We start from the raw sequence: 19,758 nt of genomic DNA, 5'->3' as shown, positions 1-19,758 counted from the left end.
GCCTCACTTCCATGCAACTTCCGGGGTTTTTTTTTCTGGAATCGGAGTATTCGCTACTTATTTCCACTCACGATATTACAATTCGCCTTACAAGGTGGGAAATGGTTTGCCTTTGAACAGTGCAGCGAACGAACAATCGTAGTTTCGGAGGCGTTTTAACATAGTTCATTATTCGATCGAGTACAAAATCAAGAACATTACTGGTCATTTTTTAGCAATTAAGAATAAGGCTAACTGGGATATGAAGAGTTCAGCAGATCGAGGAGAGTGTTATCCACCGAGGCCGGGGCCCCGAATTCATTAATTGCTTGATTATTCATTTAAAATAATTCCTAGTTTAAAAACATAGCTAAAACATGCTTACCTGCATCGATGTTAAGTTCATCTTCGATAGTGTACGTTTAGGGTTGTCCAGCTCCGTAAATATTCTCCAAATAGCAGATGTTACCCTCCGAGTTGTCTTCTTGCTGTTTTTGCCATGTTTTAAGCAATTATGTCGCCTAGTTCCAGCTGTAGTTCTTACTCTTGAAAAGATTGAAATGTCCGCAATTTTTTTTTTAAACCAAAACGGCTCAATCTCGTCCCCAGGTCTTCTCGGTAACGGTGGCTTAACCTGTAGCGTGCTGCACTTTTGACGTCATTTCCTCGTTAAACACAAAATTCTTCCAAATTTGGTCATCAGTAATTGGTTATGGTGAGTTATGCGTGTGCTTTAATTTTCTCCAATCAGAATTGAGGAAATATTTTGAATAAATAATAATGGTTATTATGGTAGTTACTACACAGTAGGCAGGCCTTACCACGTGACCGCCTGATTTGCATACAAGAAAAAACAGGTGAGATCTTAGCTTGCAAACATTATGTATTGTTTTATATTAGTCATTATTCAGGATTATTTTACATCTTCGATACTGAATTGCAAGATCGGCATAGTATCCGGTTCTGGGGTTCTGATCTGACGATAAATTATGCCAATACAAATTTTTCGAGGGTGATATTCGTTTACAAGGTTTAAAATTGCGTGATAGCAGCAACTTTTAAACATTTAAAATGCGCTTGACGGTATTAATTTAGAGAGCTCGATGTGGTGACCTAATGAGCTCTAGCCGCGCTGTGAGTAAGTAGTCACGCTGCGAGATTTTGCCGGCGCATTTAAACGTTCTTTTATTTTTAACGTCTGTGAGACTATAATTACCGAGAATTCCTGAGAATTCTCAAGAATTGCATTTTGAATTACCTTGTCAAATCAAAACACACATTATCCTCGAGAATTCCTGGGAATTCCCGAATGTCCGAGAAGGTGTCAGTGAAATTCTTGTAGACGAGCCCTTGAAAATTTTCGGGAATTTCCGAGAATTTTATAATGTCGATTTTCTTTGAAAAGTAGGGTCCAATTAAGGGCTAATTTCTTTAAAAATATATTCAACACCAGTAAAATCGGATTATCTCATATTGTTGCTGAATTATATCTGTAGTTCTTCCTAAATTTTTATCATTTTTTTAAATAGCAGCTTCGGTGAAAAATTAAAAGTGTTTGTGCAAAGCTACTCTGATTATTGTGTTCCTATTTTGACGACCACTTAAATACATAATTTTAAACGGAAGACGGATTTTTGGCTGCTCCTGAGGCTGCTATGACGTTTCGGAGGAGGGGGTACTCCCTTATAAACACCCGGAAAACTATCAAGGATCCAAAGGCATACAGGTGCAAGGTGTCCGCCCGCCTCGATACGAAGCATTAGGATTTTTAGACTCTCCAAATATGTAAAGATATTTAATGTTTTTTCCAAATTTTGTACATTATTATTCACATTTTTTATAATAGTTCTCTAGCGGCTCACCTTTACTCAAATAATGGACCAGTACCCTCGCCCCTTCCCCTGGCATGACGTGCCGTTTTACTGGGTCTCCGATATGATCCAATTCAAATCCTTAATTAAGCTTTCATGTGAAAATGATGCATGTTTGGATACAGTCAACTCTCTCGTCCACTAAAAGGAGTAAAGAAAGACAAGGACCATGTCTAGGTGTCCGTTTCCTGTAACTTTATCGCAATTAAGGTGGCTCTGTCATTAATACAGGTGCATTTAGCTATGACGAACCTTTGGTCATAAATTTTAGGTTTTAACGCGAAAGCAACAAACATTTTAGGAAGAACTACATCATCATTCAGCCATAATGTGAATTATTATTCATTCAAAATTTTTCCCCAATTCTGATTGGCTAAAAGCACACGCATAATTCACCATAACCAGTTACTGATGACCAAATTTGGAAGAATTTTGTGTTTTGACGTCAAAAGTATGTAAACGCTTGAGCAGGTCACGTGCTAGTTCACGAGCATCTAATTTTACTTAAATAGATTTTTGACGTGAACGACGTAAAGGCGGCCACATTGGTGTTCTAACACAATGAAACAGCTTAACTTTTTTGTTTTGTAAACGCTTTCTTTTGCTCCATTAATGTTAACTTCTGTTATTATGTTAACTTCTGCCAAAACGACAGTACAATGACATTTATTTAAGACATAAGATCTTTTTGTTTTTGTTTTTTTTGTTGCTGTTGTTTTTTTTTTTTAATGTGACGTCAAAGCCATTTGCTCAAATCTATAAACTAGTATATAGATATTAATTTAAAGAAGGTTGTAAGCGTGTCCTCGTACGTTTTGCAACTCGCCACGGCTTTTTTTAAGTTATTCAAAGATTTTGCGAAATTTAGAATTTTAGAAAAGTTGCGTACTCACTGTCGCACAAAGTTAATTATCGTTGACGTGCACTTGGGTTTAATGGATATGCGTAGTCATGATACGTTTATCTTTTAGATCAAACGCCGCTCAAACAAATCGTTTGTCTTTATATTGCGTAGTAACCACATGATATTGGACAGTTTGCACAATTTACATATTCTTATTGAGCTGTTTAAAGTATATTTCTGATATTGAGCAGTTTACATAAAACAAAACCTTCAATAAAACCTTTTGAAATGAGTCTAAAGAATGAAAAACATTGATCAGGTAAACTCATTTCAGGGTATAAATTTCCTACGCTTGTACTTTAGCAGAAAGCATGCTCACGTTTCCAAAAATAGAATTATTTAGACTGTTATGGAAGGAAGGAAGAAAGAAAGAAAGAAAGAAAGAAAGAAGGAAAGAAAGAAAGAAAGAAAGAAAGAAAGAAAGAAAGAAAGAAAGAAAGAAAGAAAGAAAGAAAGAAAGAAAGAAAGAAAGAAAGAAAGAAAGAAAGAAAGAAAGAAAGAAAGAAAAATAAAACAGTGGCTACAACTATTCTAATTTTTCTGGGAGAGAAAATGTTTGCGTGTTACCATCAGAAGAAATGTGCATCACGTGACTTTAGCAACTCGTAACACGCAATGGCTGCCATTGCAGGTGTGCCTTCTTGTAGAGAGACCCAAAAGTGGCTCGAAAAGCTTACCAGAACGTCTGTTTTGTTGTTGTTTTTGCTTTACTTCTCTAACTGCAAATTAAACCGAAGTATTAGCTTACTCAGACTAATCTTTAGTGAACAGGAAAGATGAAAGAAAAGGTTAAAAGTCTACGTACAAATAGCAAGTTTTCTAATCAAGGTTTAAAACAATTTTATTATTAGAGTTGGAGCCACATCTTATTTTCCGTAAGTTTCAATTGTTTCGTAACCATAATGAATGGTTGAGCTTTTTTCGTGATTTCCGGAAAGATCAAAGCCTGGCCTTGATTATTCCGGATATCACAAGAAATCACGTCTGCCATATTGGTTTCCCCAAACAAATGAAACGGCGGCCACGTTGGTGTCCCAAACTAGTCCCGTGGGAGATCAACCTTTTGATATGAAAAACCTTTCCACGTTTGTAACAATAAATTTGCATAGTTGCTGGCCACGTGGTGAAAAAGCTCTATAATTGTTTAGGGCTTCGAAGCCGCCCGATTATGCTTAAATTTCCAAGACTAAGAGCTCAGTGCATTCATGCTAAAAGAGAGAGGCATTTTGGCTGAAAGGTCAAGTCGAGTTTTTTTTTTTTATAGACTTCTTTGGATTGCTCGCTACTTACGGTCACTCCGCAGCAGTAGGTTTGTCAAATAAAAGGTGTAAGTCTTGAAGGACATTAAAACACAAGAATACGCGAGTTGCATCGTGGGTAATCAAACCGAATTAAACTTCAGCTATCCGATCCCTTAGGTGTAACTTATGAATTCAAAGAAAACAATTCAAAACTCCTTGACTTTGCATTTCTTATTGACTTGAAACTCTTCTCAAAGTCTCAAACGCAATCCACACCCACCTCCCCCCCCCCCCCTTCCCCCTTCTCCCCACTTTGGATACAGGGCTGCCAACTATCCACTCACTGCTATCTCTGGCCTATTTGCCACCACCAGCCTTGGCCGAAGGCCGTCTTTTAGAAACTAAAAAAGAAACAACTTTCTCTAAGGTTATCATGTGACACGTTTTAATCGGACACTAAAAGTTGACTTGGCGATGTCTCTTTATTCAAGTTTCCTGCAAGACCCATAAAACTATTTAAAAACAATTTTAAGTACAAACTTAAAATTAAATCTATAAAAAAATTAAATTTTGTGCTTTAGATGGTTTTCTTAAAAGAGATAGACAACTTTGCTTTAGCAAATGCCAGTTCTCTCATACTTTGTTTTAAATAAAAGAATGATAAATAGCGAATTCACATTTATTCAAAGGTATTCCAGCTCCAAATTAAATAGCTTGGGCGAAATGTTATAAAAAAAAAATAATTTAAATAGCTGTCACACTGTTGTCACATATCCTTAGCCCTCATGCCACCCGCACTAGGCTTAAATATATTTGATAATTGCCATAACAATAAATGTGTTGTGTGTGTTCTTAAAAGGGCCCGGTGCCCATTTATAAAATAACAAAACAAATTGTACTTTCAACAGCATAAATTCCAAAACTTGACTAACAGTACAAAAAAATAGCGAAAAAAAACAAACACGAAGCAAAAAAACACTTTTACGTTAACTATTTGCTTGTTTGTTTCTGTTTTTGTTTTTCTTTTACAGTCTGAAAAACTGCAGTGCGCTGTAATTACTTAAATACCATAAGGGACCATTTTCTGAGACACCCTTTCTGAAGTCACTGTCGTTAACAATTCAGTGCAAGTCTAAAAAAAACTATGCGTATTGAAACCACTGAGTCTGACATTTTTTGACATTTGGATTTTAAATCTAAACTTCAAACAAATTGGTAATCCGCCGCCAATGCGTGTACGTGTTTCAACTTAAATTTAGCTGAACTAGATGACTGGCTAAATTCTCTGAACGAAGCATACTTTTTCTATCAGTGACTGAGATAAGATTGGAAAATGTTCTTGTAGATGGTGCAAACCAAATCTTTTTTCCTAATTTCGCCTTGGTCTTGACTTCTTTACCGTTAATTCCGACGAATGATATGTCGAATTCATTTTTGTCCAAGGGTTCCTGAATTTCTCCGTTAAGAATCACAGGCTCACCAGGAATGCTGGGAATTTCGACTTCAATCCCATGCTTGAGTAAAAGTTCATCCTCGCCTTCAATTCCTACACTGTCTGAAAAACCATCAAGCTGCACTACCTGTAGCAAACGAAAAAAAAGGGGAAAACAAGGAATTTTTCTTGTCTGCATGTCCGGTCTGCTATTCACAAAATCTTATAATGATGATGATGATAATAATAAGGTTGATAAATGAGAGACTTAACGATATAATGATGATGATGATGATGATGATGATGATGATGATGATGATGATGATGATGATGATGATGGTGATAATGATGATAATCATGATCATGTGATGATGATGAAGAGGATAATGATAATAATAATGAAAATGACTGAATGATAATGAGTTGGTGTGAGTTCCTTGGTCGGGCACCGTTACCTGAAAAAAGTCGGGGCTCTTGGTAGGGATGTGAAACAAAAAGACGTTTTTCCTGTCACCGTACATAAAGTAGGAACTGTGCTCAGGGAATTCGTGGTTGTCAAAATGCTCGTAACGAGGAACATCGATGATCTTCATGTTTGGGCACATAAATGGGTGGTTGCTGTTGTCAGAAGGCAAGCCAATAAAACAGTCAAACTCTTCCAATTCACCAGAGTACCCTGTATCCTTAAAGAAGACATCATGAAGTCTTTGCTGTCTACTTCGGAAGACAATCGGTTGAACAACATCATTCCACTTTGACAGCTTTTTTTGGGTGGCGATGTACTTCTCGGCGTCTTTGTTGCAAACGAATTTTAACTTGACAATTGCTTCGTACTGCTTCGGAACTCTATTAAAATCTCCAACATAACAGGCGATCACTTCGTTCTGTTCATTTACAACTCCTGTGCTGACAAAGTTGTGAAGGGCAGTAGGATCAGTAACCTAAAATAGAAATCAAAACAGGTTGACACATAGTTGCAGCAGTCAAGCTGCCTCCTTGACTTGTCAGTATTGCTTAAAGTTATTAGAAGACCCGTGCATCTCAAAATATTTTTTTATTCTCCAGTTTATGATGACTATTAATACCGCAGTTTTATAAACTGCCAAACTGTTTTAAATCACCAGGCATATTATATATAATTTATATGTACATATTAGACATGTTAGGCTGCTTTGCTTATGTATAATCACTTCTACATGCTTATTATTCTCGTGAATAAAGCGATATTCAACTGATCAGGAATTAAAGGCGATGTTAAAAACGGTAGCCTCTGAAAATGACGAAACCTTTCCGAATTATTGTGATGAATGGTAGAATGGCTTAAAGGGATCTTGACACGCTATTCCCTATTATTTTTCATTTTTCTTTTTCCCTATTATACTTATTTTCTTTAGCCCTTGAAACTATTTCCTATCGTTTGCTGCCACGGATGGCAAGAATGGAGTTGGATTGAAACTTAAAAAAGTTGGTCTTGCTTTTTCAAGTTTTAATGCGATGCTTGCAGAAACCACCCACAAAGTTATTATGGTTAGTCGGCATCTCCCTTATGAAATTTGTTTCATATCTTCTTCACGTTTCTACAGGAGCATTTTTGGATCTTAAAAAGCAATATCGTGCTGACATTTCCCCTTTAGGAAGAGCCTTAACCGTTATAAGTAATCGTCATGGTTCATGCAGTTGGACTCTTACCCTTCCAATGGCGCACAAAATACTGTTCCTCATAATTGAAGCCATGTGGTTCATGAACTCTATTGATGTGGCCCAGGGATCCATACAAGTTGTTTTGATGTATTTGACTGGCGCGTCGCTGTTTGAGTTGAGCTAAATCAAAGAGTAGCAAAAAGGAAATTAAATAGATGATTGCAAGCGGGTGAGCAATTAAAAGGACATCCAGCCATTTAAATAATACCACATATTAAGCGCATAGTAGTAGCACATAGTGGTGAATGTATAATAGTTTCGAATAATAATAATAATAATAATAATAATAATAATAATAATAATAATAATAATGATGATTTGGAGGTAGCACATCCACAAAGTGGTTCTTCGTCTACGCTGTTCCTGGTCGAAGTGGAATTTGGAAATGCTTAGACTAGCATCAACTGTTCACTTTTCATTACTAAATTAAACACTAATTCATTCATTGTTTACAATCGATAATCTCATGACATATCACGTGACCTTCTTTTATTTAACTCACATAGATTAGCATGATTACAGAAGGGTTAATATTAGTGGGTTATATTATAAAGGATACAAAAAAAGAAAAAAAGAAGGAAAAAACAGAGGAAATAAGGAAAACGAGACAATGTACAATTCCTTGTTTTCAGGAACCTATCTCCTGTTGCTTTATACAGAAACGAAAATGAGAAAAGGGAAAGGCAAATTATTCCCGTTCTAGGATGATTGCGTAGAGTTTGGCCAGGCACCTTTTTGAAAAAGAAAAAGACAATGAGATTGCTTAATTGACAGTAATATATATATAAATCAGTTAAAAAGTTACTTAAAAGGGAAAAATTGGTTGCTAAGTAACTGAAACTTCAAGTCAGCGATATAGTTAAATCTAATAAATTTTAGTTGCATCGCAACAACTGTATTCTTATACATGAATACTTCCAGTCGATAACCTACGGTTTTGCTAGACGTTTAACACATTTTAACTGGTCGTTTATTCAAAGAAATCTTACCCCTAATCTTCTCTTGAAATTTGTAGCTGCAACACTGTGGACGTGGGATACCAGACTTGACGAGGTAACAAGCATTGGAATACGAAACGCAGTATGTTCCCCTGACGTATGACTGAGGCTTTCGAATATCGCTGTGTTGATTGCATTGCACACTTCCACACTTTGGTTTCCTTTCAGGTTTACAGAGAAACACGGTATCAAGGTGTCAGGACCCACTTCTTTTAGGTAAAGCATAGCCTCATCATCCTAAAAGACAGGAGAAGCTAAATGCTTACCACGTATACGTCGCTGTGTTGTTAGTGAATTGAATCACAAAAATATAGCTTTATGAATTATTGCCACCGAAGAAGAAATTTAAAAAGAGACTTTTATAGTGCTTGCCCGTCCTTACAAAAAAGGGCTGCAACGCTCGAGACATCAGCTTTGATAAAACAAAAATATCGATCATATTTTTTTAATTATCAACCAATCATATTATTCTTAGCCACACATCGTTCGGTCATAAAATTTTTAAATTCGATTGGCGGCTAAAAGTCACCTAACTCTTAGTCTAGCAACTTGAAGTACAATTAAAGACAGTTAAATTTGAAACAGTTTTAATATTTATGACCCTTTTTTCCGTAGTCACGAATTTTTTTTTACATGTAAGAATAAAGAATAAGCAATTTATGAGGCATTTTGATACGGAATTAGTAGTAGGACTCCATCAATAGTTTTAGAGATTTTTTTCGTAGATTTTCTCGGCAGAAAACTCGAATCCCAGTAAAATGCAAAACAATCGCTAGTACTTGGGTGCATTGCGGCGGACTCAATGAACATTAACATTTCAGTCTAACAAGCTGAAATATTTACCCGTGCAAGTTCTTCGTTGCTTTTGCCAAGGATTCGTTCCGTTATAAATTTGATATGCTCTTCGTCTGACCAGTTATTTAAATTGGGTAAAGGCTTCGTTGTTTTGATAACAAAAATGTCGTCTTCTTTAGCCAGTGTTGCCCACTGACAGTATAGGATCTTTGAGGTAAACATGCACTCAGCCAGGATACGACCGTAACCGTTCCTATGAAGACCGATCACCTGCGAAGTCAAGAACACGAAATTATAAGGAAAACTAAGCCTTTGGTTTTGTTTTCTTTTGTTTTCTAGTTTCTTTTTCAATCTATATCTGCAACTATAAGGACTTGAGGGCGCCAAACAGTAAGTACTCTTGTAGAAATGGACTTACGATGGATTTTCAGTTTGTTTGATGTTTTTGCTCTGTATGAATATACGTTCCCTGAGGCCTAGGAGAGTTGAAAGAATGTCTTAGCCTTTCCCGTGCGTGTCAATTACCCTGATCCCGCTTCCAAATTGCCCCATTTGCATTATTAATAGAAAAGGGTTCCCAATCTTCCACCCCATCTCTCCACTGATCAAACCTGGACAACTTGTTTACCAGAACTGATCTGACTAGCTGATCTAGCCTGTGCCACAGACGAAACCAAACTCTAATTACGCCCTTCGACAGCAAAAGAGCAGCGAAATCCTTGTTCTGGGCCCCCACCTGTGTACCAGGAATTAAGTACGCCCCATGATTACCCTGTATATAAAGCCATTGTTGATTTTGCCAATAGACTGATAAAAGGAGGAAGCTCGAAGCGCACTTCCAGTAATTCGTTGAGTCCTTTGGGGAACCAGAACAATGATCACCGGGCGCTGCTTCGTTGACGTTACTAACCGAGGTTAAATGACGTCTGCGACGCAGGCTAGAACTGATCTAATCTTCGAAAAAAAAAAATTCTGGGACAACTCTTCCCAGCTGTTTTCTGGAGAGACTCATTTCCAGGGTAGGATCTCTTCTCTTTTGTTACGACAGCAATTAGATCTGCAACATTAAAAAGGGCCCAAGCTCAGGAAAAAAAAAAGAGATTTGCTTGGAATATTCCACTAAACAGCGTGATGTACTGATATAAAGCAATCGTGATGTTTGTACTGAGGATTTCTTTTTTGCTTTGAACCAATATCGGAAAAACAGTCATGAATGATTACCCTGTTTGCCATCATGACCCCTGCAGCAGCTGCCCCAGGTTTGGATCCCTCGATACCGACGTCACCGAGAATCATTTTTCCATGGTAGTAGAGCACTTTAGTGGTGATTGACAGAAATGAGTTCATCCTTCTGTCTCTGTAACAGATTGCACCGCCTGGATAAGGACAGAAGCCAGATTTGTGGGGATCTACAGTGATTGTATCACAATGGTGGAGAGCTGATAACTGTTCGTGGACGTAGGAACTCAGGTACATTTCCGGAACAAATCCTGTTTCTTTGGCTGTTGGCATAGGACTGCTCTCCGGCTGCGCTCGCAGCATACTACAGAAATATCCTCCCCAGGCCGCATCCGCGTGAATGCTGAAGTTAAGACCCTAGTTGTCAAAAACATACAAGTGGAGGGTTTAGTAGATCATTAATAATATACATGAAAAAATTTCTCGATTGTGATTGGCTAAGAGGAATGCAGTTTTTAGGTAACACAGTGCAGAAGAAAGGTAATTGAGTGCAAAAAAAGGTAATTGAGTGCAGAAAAGAGTAACAAACGTGACATTCTGATGGGCTAATAGACAAAGGAACTCACTGAGAACCAATCAAATGCGCCATCTAAATGGCGCAAAATTTGAATCCGCTCCGGACCAATCTCGAGCAAAAACCGCAATGGTTGGCGATTGCAGCACATTTGCTTTTGCGACCGAAACAACTGTAGAGGAGCTGAAAAACTGCTCTAAAAACCAAAACACTGCAAAAAGCATTGGTTTTTGGCTCTCTTTTTGGAAGAATTGGTGCGTAGGTAAGGAAATTACTGATGAAATAGAAAATTATGAGCCGGCTGGGCTTAACACTTTGCTCGAGCATTTCGACGCCAAAGTAAACAATACAAAAAAGGTGAAGATTATGAACTAGAAAGCACACTTAAAGAACAAAGGCTGCACCCTGTCCATTGTACGTGATCGAGAATTTAGTTCGTCCAAAGAGGTGTTGGAGGAAAAAGCGAAACAGCTTCGCTTGGCTGGCCGTGGTAAGCGCCCAAACAAAGCTCGGCAAGTATCAGAGGAGGAAGAAGAAATTCTCTGGATGAGCGGTAAACTCGAGGTAATAACCCAGAATCTTTATTTCAAACACATTGAACAATTCCATGAACTGTTCAGCCCGTTTCTGCAGCTTGCAAACTTTAAAAACATCGAGCAAAATGTTGTTTTGACTGCACGTGTGATGATAATTGCAGCATTTGAATAATTTATTTTTGCACGTATTTTACGCGGGTTGACTCCCTATTAAAGAGATTTTTAAGCTATCTCGCAATTTTTTCATGAATATTATTAATAAGTAATCACATGATTTTTCTCGTGCAATTTGGAATAAATAAGCACTCGTAAATTTTTTCAAAGACCACAAATTGCACTCGCCCTACGGGCTCGTGCAATTTTGTTAGCCTTTGAAAAAATTTACTCCTGCTTATTTATTCCAAATTGCACTCGAAATCATGTGATTACCTGTACAAATCGCATTGCTAGTTTAAGTAAGGGAAACGAGGTATATTGGGTCTATGTATAGAAAAACGAAAAAGCGATAAAAGTGTGACTTCGCCGACAATTATTCACTGATAGTGTTTACAATAAAGATAACAGCGATGATGATGATGATGATGATGATGATGATGATGATGATTAGATGATGAGGATGATGATGATGATGATGAGGATGAGGATGATGATGATGATGATGATGATGATGATGATGATGATGGTGATGGTGATGGTGATGGTGATGGTGATGGTGATGGTGATGGTGATGATGATGATGGTGATGATGATGATAGTGATGGTGATGATGATGATGATGATGATGATGATGATGATGGTGATGATGATGATGATAGTGATGGTGAATTGGTTTTTATTAACCGAATAATTACCTTACTTCTGAACTTTTCACGCAAATCGACAATTGCAGTCACTGGATCCACAGCGCTTTGTTCTGTTGTTCCTGTAACAGCTACCACGTTAATGACTGGAATTTCCTTATCCAATTTTTCTCTCAGAATCCGGTGCAATTCTAAACGTTGACAAACAAAATTAACCTTCAGTTTAAAACAACTTTTCTAGTCTAATATATAAACAGCAAAAATAGTATCAGACTGAAATTAAGCTTAATTCTGTTCACACTTATGTAAGCAAAACATGCCGACATACATTTTGTACGCATGCAGTTGCAGTTGCTGTTCTTTGTGCCTGATTAAGCCGATAGTGAGTGACATTAGAGTAAAACCAAACACAAATCAAAGCACTGCAAGTGGAAGACACAACACTGGTCAGTTCTGATTTATTGTACTTTAGCACCTGCCAATTTATTGATATAAAGTCGTTGAAGAGTAATCACTTTTACACCACAAAGATAACAGTTACATTAAGTGTTGTACTATTATTATTATTATTATTTTTTAAGCCAAAACAAAGGCTACTGTCTTCCACTGCAAGGAAAATCTCGTACCTCGAGTCTTCCTCCCGTTCTGCGCATGCTAGCTTGACAAAACTGGCGCTTTTCCAGACCGCTGGTCAAGGGGAATGAAGACGCTTGGTACGAGGGTGCTGCAACGATTGAAGTACATCAATACAATATAGGTAGATAAAACTGTGTGAATAAAAAGAGAGTTGTTTGTGGCTACTCGAAGATAACACAATAAAACATTACCAGTAGGATCCATCCGCGAGTTTTCGTCAACTGCTACAGAAACAAGGCTCTCTCGACCAAGTCCAAGGATGGTAGCTGCTTTCGTTAAAGAAATATGTAATGTGCTTGGAACAACAATGCATGGACTTTGTGTTAGCATATGTCGCCTTACAAACTCCTGTGTTCCAATGGACTCGTAAAGGTACTTGGACATTATTTCCATAAATTCATGATGTGCGAGGCCGGTCAAAGCTTGAACATCAGAAGGCATTTTTAAGATAGTGTCGACATCAAGGTTAAGGAGTTCCCACTGGGAAGCGCTAATTAATTGTTCTTCCTTTCCTCTCTGAGGGAATAAAACCTAATCGGATACAATTTAGAAATAAAACAAGTAAATTTTGTTTCCCAAGAATGGCTCAGAATCTCGGTCTGGGAAAACATATTAAGATTTGATCGAGGGGAACAAAATTCTAAGAGAAAAAAATGTTATATGCAATATAGCTCAAAAAAGGTAAACTTTTATGGGAATAAATTCACGCTAGCGGTCAACATACTCGGGAAGTGAGGCAACCGCACAGACACTTTGGCGGGAAGCAGTGTTATCGTCAGATGTCATGTGACCTCCACGTTATCCGCTAGAGAGTGCTGTTATAGGGAAAATTCTAAGTTTTATAACACAACAGTAGCCGAAAAGCGGCCTGCAAAGTACAATTCGCCTAATGGAATTATGTTTTAATTTTATATTTATAAGTGCAATTTTGAATCCAACAAAGCCAGCCTTTCATATTATCCCTAACATCCAGTACAACGTGTTGCAATACACCTGATAAATTAGAGCAGAAATGAAGCAAAGAAATTTACCTTATATCCTTCGGCACCAGAAAGTCTTTCGTCTTTTAACAAAGCCTCTTGCAGTCCCAATGGAAAGTACTTCACATTTCTTCCCGCCCAAATTGCTTCAATGTTGGCTACAGACCCTCCAGCGGTGAGATGTCCCATACATCTGTCCCTGTCATACCCCAGCATGACACACAGGTCTTTGCCCACTTCCATTTCGTATTTACTGGTGACAGTGGAGACCTCCGACGCGCAGTTGTTTTGGTTGTATAACATTGCAGACATATAGCCAAGGTTTGCTGGCATCGCTGTCTCCCAAAGAACGTGACCCTGAGTCAAAAAGAAGTATTTTTTTTTTTCCTTTTTTGTTATGTAGTAGTGATATCAGTTTAGTTCTTCCTTTGGGGTGGGGAGCGGGGTATTCGGTTCCTTTGATCTAAAAAGGCTTCTTCACACGTTATATTTTTATTATTATTATTATAACTATTATTATTATTATTGTTATTGTTATTGTTATTGTTATTGTTATTGTTACTGTTACTGTTACTGTTACTGTTATTGTTATTGTTATTGTTATTGTTATTGTTATTGTTATTGTTATTGTTATTGTTATTATTATTATTATCATTATTACTATTATCATTTTGTGATCACAATTAACGATAAAAAGTCATCACGACATTTCATGTTAAAATTTCGCCCAAAGTCATTTGGGGACACATTGTGCTGATGCCTCGGGTGTCTCAGGTGGTTTCCGATTGTAGTTCCCTTGTGCTCTTCAGTTCGCTGGTGTAGCCAACATAACCTGTATCGCACAAGTTATTATTATTATTATTAGTAGTAGTAGTAGTAGTAGTAGTAGTAGCAGTAGCAGTAGCAGTAGCAGTAGCAGTAGCAGTAGCAGCAGTAGCAGTAGCAGTAGCAGTAGCAGTAGCAGTAGCAGTAGCAGTAGTAGTATTTTCATTGTTATCATCATTATTATTATTATTATTATTATTATTATCATTAATTTGATCTGATTGATTGATTCGATTGATTTGTTTTTTGTCTCTTTACAGGTTATGGAATTTAGATAAAATAAAAAAGGATTATCATTATCATTTATCATCATCATCATTATTATTATTATTATTATTAAAATTACTAAGATTTGATGAAGAAAAAGAAGGGAATGAATGATTAAATGGATCGATGAATCAAAGTAATAATATACCTTAATTCTATACATGTACCTTGTATCTTGAACTAAAGAATGGGACAGAGTTTTTTAATTCCAGTTGCAATTTTTCCATTTCAGATTGTAGGTTCTTCATGGCATAGCTGAAGGATCCTGCTTCCCGCAGCTCATCAGTGACATAAGGGGGATCACAGGGAAAATAACTGTTAAATATAATGGACAATTATTGGATGAGGATGAATAGGATTGAAATAGTTATTTAAAAAAAAAATAGAAATTATTAGATTCACCTTTCGCTAGATCTGAAAATCGAATCATGCACAGCAAAGAGGTTTTATCCACCAAGGTCGAAAACGCCATGGCGTTGATAACACTCTCCTCGATCTGCATAATTCTTCAGATCATACACACGCCAGATACAATAATTGTTTTGTTATTCATTCAAAACACTTCATAGTTTAAAAACATGCTAAAAATTTCTTACGTTGATTGGTATTATGTTTCCGTCTTCAATTTCCAGTTTCTCGCCGAATTCAGGTTATAAACTAAGGGGATGGATGTTTAAACTGGGAGATATTCTATATGTCATTCGTAAAGTGACATTTTTGCTGTTCTTGCAATGTTTTTAGGCAGTGCTTCGGCTTATTTCTTCTTCTCAAAAAGTGTGAAAAAACGTTTTAACGCCTTGCAGTATTGATGTCATTTTATCAGATCTCTCAAACGCCTTTCAAATTTGGTCAATGGTAGCTAGTAATAAAAAATCATTAGCCTGGGAATTTGAAACAATCACGAACGGAGAAATAGTTTGAATGAATGATAATAATCAATAATAATAATACTAAATTATCATAATCATAATCATAATAATCAGTACTATTATTGTTATTATATATCATGTAAAGGCTAATCTTCCTGTAAACAAAACAATATATCTGATTACAGATCTCCCACTACAAGCCCGCCCCAACTTAAATGCATTGAAATGATTTTATTTTATTATGATGTTTTAAAGCCTAATTTTAAACCAGCAAAACCAAAACATATCTGGATTTTGGTTAGCACTCTCACAGCTTGTTTCGAAGAGCTTTTTTCCATTCCGGCCCGCCAAAACCCCTTACAAAGATTTATAAGACCAGGGCAGAAGTTTACGGTAGCCGTACTGCGTGGCCCATGACAGAAGTTGAAAAAAAAACTGTGGAAGAGTTTATTTCAGCTTACAAAAGAGGCACAAAAACTACCAAAAAATGCCTATTCCTCAGAATTTATCCCTTCACCCTACTGACACCTGCTAGGCAGGCTAACAAACTATCTTATATGAGTATTGTATGCCCGCAATTTTTAGGGCCAGAAACAAAAAACGGTCTCCACAAAAAAGAAAATTGAGTAACTTGAGTAAAGTAGAATGTAACTTCTGCACAAGTTCAATCCACTTGGAAAAAGCATCACCGCGCACTTTTGTGTTTCCCATCAAATATTACTTGTAATAAAGTATTATTGTAATGTACCTGTGACGGAATCCGATGTGAGAATCGATGGCCTTTGTCAACAAGTCCCGAAACACTTCTCCGTTTTCTGCTTTGGGTCCCAAAAACCAAGCTCCAACGGATGCCCATTGTTTTTGCCTGTCGACCACGTGATCTCCTCTGGTAAATACTTCTCTTTGCTGCGAGTACATCGGGGCTTTCGACAAGCGTGCTCGCTTTGTTGCTGTATTACAGTCATCTTCTCGAGCAGAGCTTCTTCTGCGTCTAAACATCCTTCCTTGAGAAAAAAAAATATATATATATATAATAATAATGATAATAATGATAATGATAATAATAATAATACATACGGATAGCGGACTGTCAGTGAATGAGCCTAATACAGTGATCAAGGATCATGCCAACCGGTGTTGCAAACTTATACAACATTACTGTAGAATCGGTACCATCTGACCGAAACACCTCAACGAAAGGTGTTCAATTTCTTTAAAGCTCGTGTTAATTACTGGGCTGCCCACAGGCAAGCCCAGTTATAATTTCCACTTTCGGGCGTCTGAGCAGAAAAACGATCACCCAGGGGAGGGAAGACAAGAGGTCTGGCACCAAGAAATGATGTTCTCAGCACTTGGACGTGAGCCATTCAACTAAAATTCTGACCGGTCTGACTGCGAAAAGTGGTTCACCTCAAAAGGTGGATCATGGACCAGTTGTTTCAAAACTTTTCCAGTTAGACCAAACCGATCCATTGAGTTCTGGACTGAAATTACCAGAAATTCTGGTTGAATGGATCACCCCCCTTGTTTCATACGATTTTTCCTTGCACAAGTATTTTTTGTATCGCCACTTTGGAAGTCAAAATTTTGGATAATAATAAAGAAGACGTTGAAAAAAAAAAAGCTTTGAGAATTTCGCATACAAGTTCAATGCTTCACCGCGACAGCCGCGAGCTTCACAAAGACCACCTTGACGGAAATAGCAGCTATTACTGACAAGGTTTGGCGACTGTGTAGAGCTTACAGTTGTTATCAATGTAGTCCAGAGGTTTTGCTTTTGTTCGTATCTCTATCTTGCTAAGCTTTTATCATTAACTTTGTGCATGATCTTGTTATCATTTGTTAATATGCTTCTCCTCAATTCTGTGTGTTCGCCCATTCAGCAAGCACGATTATTGTCAGCATTAGCGAGTTTCGATAAACCCGTTTAAAGTTCACAGCTCGAGTAAAGTTTCTTGCCATACATACCGTTTTATGTCGATGTAAACTAAAGCCACCGCGAAATGGGAACTTGAAAAAGCCAATAATCGATTTATCTCGAAACAAAAAAAACTTTCTTAAAGGCATTCGTATTCGTCGACACCCTATCAATTCTATTAGTATTTTTGTTTAACTAAATGAATCTGCATTTATTAACTTACCTTGCAAGTTTTATCCGTTTCGGTTTTAAAGTAAACAGATTTGCAAATTGACTGTATAGGATTTGTATGGCTGTCGGCGATAAAACACTAAACAGAGTCCAGTTAAAGTGTTCCAGTTCTCGTCCAAGTTCCTCACATACAACGACCAGTGATCGGTTCTGGGAGTTGAAGATGCTTACTTTCAGGTCCCGTTACATTTTACACATACCGATTAAAATTTCTCTCGGTTTATAACCTTGAAAACACCGTAAATTTCAGTATGGACTCCACGGTTAAATTTCCTGTTATTCGCTTCGCAATATCTCCGCGAAAAATCGTCCAAATTTCAAGCAAAACCTCTCGTTTTGACATTTTGAACACTCACCCGATTCACGCAACCCCTATGGGTGATACCCGCTGAAAATGCACCAAATTACGCGGGCATCACCCGCTGAATTACGTACTATAGTACGGGCAATATGGCGGTCCACAGGCTACACAACCATCTGTGCAAGTAATCGTGATATTTAGATAAAATAAAAATAATTCCGCCTCTTTGATACAGTGGAAAATGGAAAGACTAAAATATTAACGTCTATTTGATATATAAACCGCAAATTTTCAAACAATTCCAGCTAATTCCGCATAACCCGAAGACGAGTAACGAATAGGGCGAAGTTAAGTTGCTCAAAGTGAAGTTTTATTTCATTGTGTTAGGTTAAAATCCATCCGTGATTTGAGATAAAACGTCTTTAGTAAACAATTGTAGTTCTCAACGCGGAAAATAAAATATTCTGGGTTTCGGGAGTGCGGTCTGGCTCACGTCTAATAGGATGCTGATACGACGGGCGTTTTTGAGACGGGCAAATTCGAGAAAGACATTTTATTACAGTTCCCCCAGATGAAGTGTATTTCTATGATATTCACATCAAACTGTTCCGAATCGTGTAATAGACACGTTTTAAGCAAAAATCTGGTCTTCCAAAAGCCCAAAGTAAAGAATTTTGGAATGGCGAGTGCAGCGTGTGTGACGTCCTAGGCTATAGGATGCCGATTCACGGGCGTTTTTAAGGAGGGCAAATTCGAGAAAGAAATTTTATTACAGTTCCCCCAAATTAAGTGTATTTCTATGATGTTCACATCAAACTGTTCCGGATCGTGTAATAGAAACTTTTAAAGCAAAAATCTGGTCTTCCAAGGGCCCAAAGTAAAGAATTTCTGAATGGCAAGTGTAGCGTGTATGACATCCTATAGGATGCCGATACACAGGCGTTTTTAAGGAGGGCAAATTCGAGAAAGAAATTTTATTACAGTTCCCCCAAATTAAGTGTATTTCTATGATGTTCACATCAAACTGTTTCGGATCGTGTAATAGAAACTTTTAAAGCAAAAATCTGGTCTTCCAAGGGCCCAAAGTAAAGAATTTCTGAATGGCAAGTGTAGCGTATGTGACATCCTATAGGATGCCGATTCACGGGCGTTTTTAAGGCGGGCAAATTCGAGAAAGAAATTTTATTACAGTTCTCCCCAAATGAAGTGTATTTCGATGAAATTCACATCAAACTGTCCCGAATCGTGTAACAGAAGCGTTTTAAGCAAAAATCTGGTCTTCCGAAGGCGCAAAGTAAAGAATTTTGGAATGGCGAGTGCAGCGCGTGTGACATCCTATAGGATGCCGATTCACGGGCGTTTTTAAGGCGGGCAATTTCGAGAAAGAAATTTTATTACAGTTCCCCCCAAATGAAGTGTATTTCCATGATGTTCACATCAAACTGTTTCGGATCGTGTAATAGAAACTTTTAAAGCAAAAATCTGGTCTTCCAAGGGCCCAAAGCAAAGAATTTCGGAATGGCAAGTGTAGCGTATGTGACATCCTATAGGATGCCGATTCACGGGCGTTTTTAAGGCGGGCAAATTCGAGAGAGAAGTTTTATTACAGTTCCCCCCAAATGAAGTGTATTTCGATGATATTCACATCAAACTGTCCCGAATCGTGTAATAGAAGCGTTTTAAGCAAAAGTCTGGTCATCCGAAGGCGCAAAGTAAAGAAT

General features: G+C 37.5%; 1 protein-coding gene across 1 annotated transcript; it reads right to left on the bottom strand.

The window, feature by feature from the left end:
* Window positions 1-4,512: 4,512 nt before the first annotated feature.
* On the bottom strand, window positions 4,513-17,869 carry LOC140948449 (L-tyrosine decarboxylase-like). Its single transcript, XM_073397688.1, has 12 exons — window positions 17,729-17,869; window positions 16,336-16,591; window positions 14,886-15,033; window positions 13,678-13,983; window positions 12,838-13,177; window positions 12,062-12,201; window positions 10,143-10,517; window positions 8,970-9,191; window positions 8,118-8,363; window positions 7,117-7,248; window positions 5,883-6,368; window positions 4,513-5,575 (listed from the first exon to the last, which is right to left on the bottom strand). Exons 2-12 carry the CDS (start codon window positions 16,584-16,586, stop codon window positions 5,240-5,242), a joined length of 2,982 nt encoding a protein of 993 aa, XP_073253789.1. The 5' UTR covers window positions 16,587-16,591; window positions 17,729-17,869; the 3' UTR covers window positions 4,513-5,239.
* Between the last annotated feature and the right edge of the window lie 1,889 nt (window positions 17,870-19,758).

This window comes from Porites lutea, chromosome 9, assembly GCF_958299795.1.
Source record: "Porites lutea chromosome 9, jaPorLute2.1, whole genome shotgun sequence".
Taxonomy (NCBI): Eukaryota; Metazoa; Cnidaria; class Anthozoa; order Scleractinia; family Poritidae; genus Porites; species Porites lutea.
This window is presented reverse-complemented; position numbering and strand designations above follow the sequence as displayed.

Coding starts and splice junctions, on each gene's coding strand:
- LOC140948449 (XM_073397688.1), bottom strand. CDS start 16,586: ATGTTTAGACGCAGAAGAAGCTCTGCTCGAGAAGATGACTGTAATACA. Junction 8,364..8,969: donor GCAACGAAGAACTTGCACGG/GTAAATATTTCA, acceptor CCTGTCTTTTAG/GATGATGAGGCTATGCTTTA. Junction 5,576..5,882: donor AGAGCCCCGACTTTTTTCAG/GTAACGGTGCCC, acceptor CGTTTGCTACAG/GTAGTGCAGCTTGATGGTTT.